Source organism: Oreochromis niloticus, linkage group LG17 (genome assembly GCF_001858045.2).
Source record: "Oreochromis niloticus isolate F11D_XX linkage group LG17, O_niloticus_UMD_NMBU, whole genome shotgun sequence".
Lineage (NCBI taxonomy): Eukaryota > Metazoa > Chordata > Actinopteri > Cichliformes > Cichlidae > Oreochromis > Oreochromis niloticus.
This window is the reverse complement of record NC_031981.2, coordinates 31100287-31107571: the sequence shown is the minus strand read 5'-3', so window position 1 is coordinate 31107571 and position 7285 is coordinate 31100287. Positions and strand designations below refer to the sequence as shown.

The 7285-nt window shown below is 38.1% G+C and overlaps 1 protein-coding gene across 2 annotated transcripts; it reads right to left on the bottom strand.

Moving 5' to 3' along the window:
* Window positions 1-38: 38 nt before the first annotated feature.
* henmt1 (HEN methyltransferase 1) lies at window positions 39-4751 on the bottom strand. Of its 2 annotated transcripts, none has more exons than XM_013266651.3 (9): window positions 4592-4751; window positions 4227-4339; window positions 3661-3795; window positions 3348-3557; window positions 3062-3248; window positions 2024-2186; window positions 1824-1908; window positions 1556-1713; window positions 39-218 (listed from the first exon to the last, which is right to left on the bottom strand). In XM_013266651.3, the coding sequence occupies exons 1-9, from the start codon at window positions 4673-4675 to the stop codon at window positions 109-111; spliced, it is 1245 nt and encodes a 414-aa protein (XP_013122105.1). In that variant the 5' UTR covers window positions 4676-4751; the 3' UTR covers window positions 39-108. The 2 variants fall into 2 exon arrangements, with proteins under 2 accessions (XP_013122105.1, XP_003459007.1); XM_003458959.5 differs by having other exon boundaries at window positions 3348-3530.
* Window positions 4752-7285: the final 2534 nt, after the last annotated feature.

Sequence of the window (7285 nt, the reverse complement as noted above, 5' to 3'; positions counted from 1 at the left end):
TCCTTTTGATGTGTGTAGACGGTGCAGTAATGACCATCTGAAGTTTTTCTCATATTTATTATGAACCCAGTAATCACACTGACATATACCTGGAAAACATCCTCCACATCAATCATTTGCCTCCCAGTCTTCCTCTTGCTCAGCACTGTTGCTGTGCAGACTGGCCTCTGGATACCCACTGTCATCCAAATTGTAGTCATCCTCCTCCTCTTCCTGGTCTGAGTACCACAATGAAGCGTCACAATCACAGAATCATTCAGTTAAACATTCATGCAACGAACACAAGAACTGCAATGACAAGCTGCATGGTTAGCTGACGATGCATGTGAGCTGTGATGGGAAGTGAGCAAAGCACTCTGTGGTCAATGTGGCTAAAATGATTCATGTGAGCAGTGGATACAAGTTGGTGATCTCTGCTGTGCAACCTCTTAGTACTGCATTTGTATAGAAGGCTGCAATACCCTTTCACACAAATACACTTAATACTGTCACTGCTGACACTATTGAAGTTTTAGTCAGTACGAGTTATGCAAAGGGGTGGAGAACAGTTTCTGGCCACCCATAGGATTATTTCATCAAGGCTTGACATGTGCGTTCTGAGTTAATCGAGTAAGTGCAAAAGTTTTGAGCCACCCTCCTTTCTCTATATTTTGCTAGGAAGATGGGAAATATGTAGAAACATACATGGAAATACGGTACATACAGTTTGTGGACTTCTAATGAGCTTGAAAATCAATATTTGGCATGACCACCTTTATTCTTCAACTTGTGTTATCTTTGGCATTTTTCATAGATTTAACTCAAGCAAATGAGCAAATGTGACTGACTACTAATAATAAAGTGCCTAGAGATACAAATTAATTAATAAAAGTTTTTGTAATTAAATTTATTAACTTTCTTTACCAAGTTTCTTTACCAAACTGTCTTGTTATGCCTTTTTATTAGACAACACTGGTTTATCCCTTGAGTTAGGTGCCTTTTTGATGCTTGAATGATTCATAGTTCAGAACTTTCCTCTGAAAATGGTCAGGTACAAGGACTGGACTGAAAATGAGTGGGGGGAAAAAAGGAGCCAATGTCCAAAGAAAAAAGACCTTCAGAAAGCTTGGAGAACTATTCCTCAAGACCACTTCAAAAATTTAAAAGAAAGTCTGGCTCCTTTGAAGTAAAATATAAAGAAACAAGGTGTAGCTCAGGATTTTCACACAGTACGGTACATAACACGTATTTGCTTGACACAGCAGATTCATTTAGAGAGGGTTGTTTGTCAGCACAAGACCTGAGGCTCTATTTGTGCCACATCAACTTGAGCCTCCATTAGCCTTGCTAATTGTCTGATATGCACCAGTGCATATGAGACAGGTCAATGATGAAAAACATCAGATTTTAATTTTGGACTTAAGCCAGACTGTTTTACATTCATTATTATGCAACAAGAGATGATTAGAGTCAAACTTGCATCAGTGAATGAAGAAAATATTCATATTCACAGAAAAATTAACACAAACCACTTCAAACATCTAGTGAAGCACAAAGAAAATGAATCAAACAATACCTTGTTCCCAGTGATTTACTAGCACAGCAGAGCTATCCTGGCTCAGTTTAATGTTCGGCTCATCCATCAGCAGATGTTTGAGATTACAAAGGCTTCCACTTAGCATTCTGACTTTAGGATAGCAGGACCACAGCACATCCAGTGGTACAGCCACAATCCTATCAGTACATACAAAAAGGTCAATAAAGGAAAAAGTCATAAAATAAAACGCTGGGAGATGCTGCCTCTCCTTAATACCACATACTGGCATCCTCCTAAGGAAGCTCACCTGCTTGATGTACAGGACCCCTGTTTTTCAGCACTGTCTGAAGCACCACTCCATTCCATTAAATCTTTCATCTCCTCTGCACATGCTGTAGGTATAAAGTTGGGTGCATTTTAAACGAACGTGCATTCTACTTGTGTTTAAATAACATGATAAAACAATGCTTTTCACCCTGTCTGCTTCATCTGACAGGAATTCCTCACCTCCTTCCTCAGTTTGACACAGTGCAACTGCATCACATATCCCGCCGGCCTGTTCCTCCATCCATCTATTCTTTAGTTTTTCTGCCCAGTATAGGACTTCACTCACCAGAACCCTGCGCAAGATGTTGTTGTCACACAGGCTGGGGTAGTTTATGCTATAAAGCTGACAGAGCACAGGAAAAAAGCACAGGTCAAAAGTCAAAGGAGACAGGCGGCATCACAGAAACCTGGGGAAGCATATATTCACCATAAAAGCTCTAATGCTGTTGATCAATACCACAAAGTTATTATTAGAGAGGTGTAGAAATATAATTTTTGCTTAATCAGTATTAATTAATCACTACAAATCACAGGCATGTCTACCTCTGTTTGCCATTTTAAGCAGCCACCAGCAGAGGGCGGTAAATACTGTCATTTCATACCAGTTTAAAAGCAATCTACTGCAGTCAAAGCTTGATGTTGCTGCTACTCCATCATCAAATATTGCTTTTACCTCTGGTTTGCTAGGTGTATTCAAATCACTGGAATGACTAATTAATAAAAACTGATGAGGAAGTTACTAATGTGCATTCATCAATCAATTCTAAAAAATGGAAAAAACATTTTTTAAATCTATCTATACTATATTTGTCAAGCCCATCACTTCTGGCATAACCTAGAAAACACAGGATGTTTCAGTAGACAAATAAGTTAGAGGACAATGGGAAACAAGGCTTAAAAGACTTGACAGGAGTGAAGAGATGAGTTACAGCTGTTTCCTGTTTACCAGATGGCAGTATGAATCGATGATCACAAAAAACAAAAAGACCAGCTGCAGCAGCTAACAATAATAATAATAATAATAATAATAATGATAATAACGATAATAATAATAATAACAACAACAATAATAACAATAATAGTGCATAATTCCAATAGTAGCAGCTCAGAAAATGCTAATGAAAACAAATACCACCGGACTAACGCTAATGCTTTTTGTTTGTACTACAGAAATGATTAGCTTTTTCATTTGTACTAATAATCCTGAAATATACTTACCAATGTATATGAAAACAAATCCTCTGCATCATTGACAAGCAACGTCTTGCAGCAATCTCTCCCCCCGAGCTGGTAAAACACACCGATCTGGGAACAGAACCCAACTGCCTCCTGTTGGCCCTGTGGCGCTTTTCCAACACCAGTGAACTCCACCTCATAGCCGTAGTCCAAACACACCTTCATAGCCCTGAGGAGGGATGTAGTTTAAATTTTTTAATTTTAAATTTCAAGTTCCTACAGTGTTTCAGGATGGATTTATTTGCATGACTACAAAAAGTTACTGTACCAGGATCTGAACTCTGCTCTGGTCCACTCAAATTTGTGGTCACTGTGCCTGTAATTGGACACTCCAGGCAGGAAGATGTTGAACTCAGAGTTTGGGGTGCTGATGATGACTGTCTTTGGGGTCATGTAATCAAATACCACCTCAGAGAAGAGCTCGACATCAGCAGGAGTGAGGTGCTCAATGCTGCACACACAGCCAGACAGAAAACAACTACAAGAAGCAGCACAGAGTGACGAGCACAAAAGCAAAGAAAGAATATAAATTTGTATTGGTGAAGAGAACGCAAAAGAGTGAGGAGAATGCAGCAGCTTACAGCTCTATACTGGTGACCAGATCAAATCCTTTGAGGCGGGCATCTTTTTGGGTGACTGAGCCCTGGTACAGCTCAACACGCAGCTGATCGTAACTCGGCTCCAGGTAGTCAGTTGATATAGGAGCTAATCCATGCCTGAAGAAACATTCAAGCAGAGCCTGTACAAACCCTCATCTTGTAGTTTGTGATAACAAATTTTACCAAATTAGATACCCACTCTAAGGACATTTACTCTACAGTTATATTTTAGTTAACTCATAAAATCGTTCCAGTCATTTTTTTTCTAAAGGTCTAGTTTTTAATTTTCTATTCGTTTTCTGCATGTAGTTTTAGTTTTTAGCTTAATTTTAGCTCACTATAATACCCGTGGCAGGATGGGGCTTAGACAGACCTGTTGTCTAAGAGGAATATATGTTGGTGCACTGATGCACAAGATTCAACCGATAAATAATACTGCAGTTAACGAAATGCAGTTCGCCTATACCGAAGAATACCCTTTAAATCACTTTAACCCTGTGGTCTAATGTTAACTCCCACCATTCACATGGACAAACATACATACATACATCTTTTTCTTGACTTTGGCACCGTTCACGTCCACTCCAACCAGAAGTTCAATTTCGCGGTGAAACTTGAGCATTTTGAGGAGGGTACACTCACCGCAGCCCAAGTCCACCACCTGGACCAAAGCACAGCACAGACTCTCGGTTAAAGAAATTTAATATTAAATGATAAATACAGTGAACCCAAAGTGTTAAGAAAAGCCAAGGCAACGTAGTTCGTTATACGCTAGTAGCTAACTTAATTGGTTGGGGGAAAAGGTTTGCTAACATAATTAGCTTTGGTGTGGTCAAACGCCACTAAAACAAACTCTAGCTTTTAAGCTAAAGTTTTAAAACTCAATTGTATTTTTCACGAAGACATTAGCCACCTTTTTGGGTTTGTTCCGCTTGACAAAATCGACGACAAATTGATGTCTCTGCTTGTGAAGCGGCGGACTGAACGTCAGATCCATCTTTGCTTCGTCTTAGTGTCCTGTAACCCCGCCGTCCACCAGAGGGCGCTGTTGTTATCGAGTCTGGAGTCTGCACCGTTTTTTACACTATTTAAAATATCTCGGCAACACATGGCTTCTGCATTTGTTGTGGAAGTGCATTCAACTGGTCAAAATGTTTTTTATATTAAAATGTTTTATTATAAATATTTTTTATATTAAATTTATAATTGTTGGCTTTTAAAAAATCGCTTAAAGCTTAATCGAGGCTTCAGCAGGCTTGAACATGTCTTTGAAAGTAAAATATATAATTTATTTTTACATTTTTATCTTCTACTCCATCAATTATGTAGTAATACAAATGGCCATTTTCCACCACAAATATATCCAGTATTGTGCAAAAGCCTTGAGTCAACCTTCATTTCTTTACATTTTGCTATGGAAAATAGAAAAAACATACACACATACATGTAAATACAGTAGTATATGAGGCATAAATTGAGTTTGTAAAAGTCTAGTAAGCCAGAAAGTCAATATTTGGATGGATATGACCACTTTTATTCTATAAGACAGCCTGAACTCTCTTAGGCAGTCTTTTTTGTAATTTCTATAAGCAGCTGTCATTAACAGTTCTCCAGGCTTCAAAGGAAATTCAAAGCTCTTCTTTGGATGTTGACAACCTTTGGCAAAACTCCAGTTAAATATATATCAATTAAAGTTTAATAATTACTGCAGGGTCGCATTGAGCCAGAGCTGAGCAGAGGAGTGTGTGATGGAACGGGTGGAGAACCAAGCGGGTTGCTGGCTGTGCAGAGTCAAGAGTGTCGAGCACCCTGTTAATCCGAGCAAACGAAGTGCAAATGGGACTCCAACACCACAAGGGGGCCCCAAAGAGCACTTGAAATGTCACACAAACCACTTTGATAAATGTATATTTTTGTGTATGTGTGAGACATATACCAGTATTATACCACGCAGATATAGATGTATTATCAAGAATTTTCAGTATTCAATGTAAAAAAAAAAATCTATCAGAGAGGTTAACATTTTATGCAAATATGAAAATAACCATGCTTCCATATGCCCATTAAAAACAAAAAGATACTTAAATATACAGTAAGGGACATACAGCATGTGTACAAAAACAAAAATATTTGTGTTATGGTGTATTCCTGTGTGAAAATGGATTGTGCTATGGACAATGGACTACTGAATGGGCTGTACTGCGGAGGGTGCTTTTCTCTTACTGACTTGAGGTCTTATGGACTTGCGAAATCCAAAGAAGAAGAGCATTTTATTTCTATCTTTCTCTTAAAACACTGCCTGCAGCATCACTCACTGCAGCCACAAAGACCCCCAAACACATATAGTGAATGCAACTTTCCCACAGAGACAAGAACTCGTAGCGCAGTGTTTGAATACTTTAAGGTAACATACTGTTGAACACATTATAAAACTTGACTTAAAACTTGAAATAATTATCAGTTAGTTCTGATCCGTCAGAATCACCTCAGACAACTGAGGCATCACACAGTCCCAGTTTTGCACTGAAATAATTTATTTAAACACAAAATGTTTTATCACAGCATTCAGAATATTTTATTTTGAAAGTTTTGAAACCCAAAAATAGACTTCTTGTGAGTTTTATTATGTGCTCATTGTGCTGTGGGGCTTTACATAATACACAGTGGTCTATCCCTCTGGGACAGTTTATCCAAATGACCAAAGCTTCATATGTACCAGATGCTGCCAGGCTTCAGTTGTATGCATCATTTCCTTTCACAGTATATCACTGCGGTCTAGCACATTTGGGAAATACAGAACAGCTGTGAGGTGCATGAACAGGAGTCTTGATTTCCTTCCAGCACACTAGTACACACAAATGATAAAGCATGAACAAAATATAGATAATACTAGTGGTGCTGAGGTGGGTGGGACTGGTGCTGGCGGGGGGCTCAAATCTTAGAACAGCTTTAACACTTAGAACAGCCAGGAGAGTCAAAATGACCCTCCTGGCTGTTCTAAGTGTTAAAGCTATCCATGTATCTGCCTGTCAGTGCATAAATCCCAGTGAAGACCTCTGATTTTGAGTATGAGAAAATACACATTACTTCTGTATTTTGGATTAGCATTTTTCGAATAAATAGTGACATAATGTAATGTCTTCTGTTGTTTATCTGAAGTTGCTCTAAAATAATTTTCAGACCTGCACAGGCCCAGATGATGCTTTATTGTCCTGATATGTAAAACTTCAAAGTTAAAAGATGGTGTGCTTTCCAAGTTGGAATAAATGAAACTCCAGGTTAGATTTTTTTTGTGTGTTTTCATCCTTTTTTTTTATTCCTTAATTTCTGGGATTGTTCAAAAGCATCTGTCGGCATGTTTACAATATGAGAAGTCACATAGTACATCAAAAAGATCAGACACTGCATGGCTTTACAAATATAGCTTTATAAATTACCATTTAATTTGTTTACACTACATTTTTCATCAATCATGCAGAGAATCGAATAACCTATCCCAAAAATATAAGCATGTTTTTGATAAATACTGTATAATTTCAGCAGCGCTACATTTATGCAAATATACAAACTATTCCCACAGAAAATTCAGAAGCATTGAATCTATAAG

Bases quoted from the DNA above. Each gene is read 5' to 3' on its own strand.
- henmt1 (XM_013266651.3), bottom strand. From the start codon at position 4,675: ATGGATCTGACGTTCAGTCCGCCGCTTCACAAGCAGAGACATCAATTT. The intron at 3,796-4,226 runs GTATGTATGTAT...ATGTTTCTTCAG, and splicing joins GCCAAAGTCAAGAAAAAGAT to GCATGGATTAGCTCCTATAT. The intron at 2,187-3,061 runs GTAAGTATATTT...GTGCTCTGTCAG, and splicing joins ATTTGTTTTCATATACATTG to CTTTATAGCATAAACTACCC.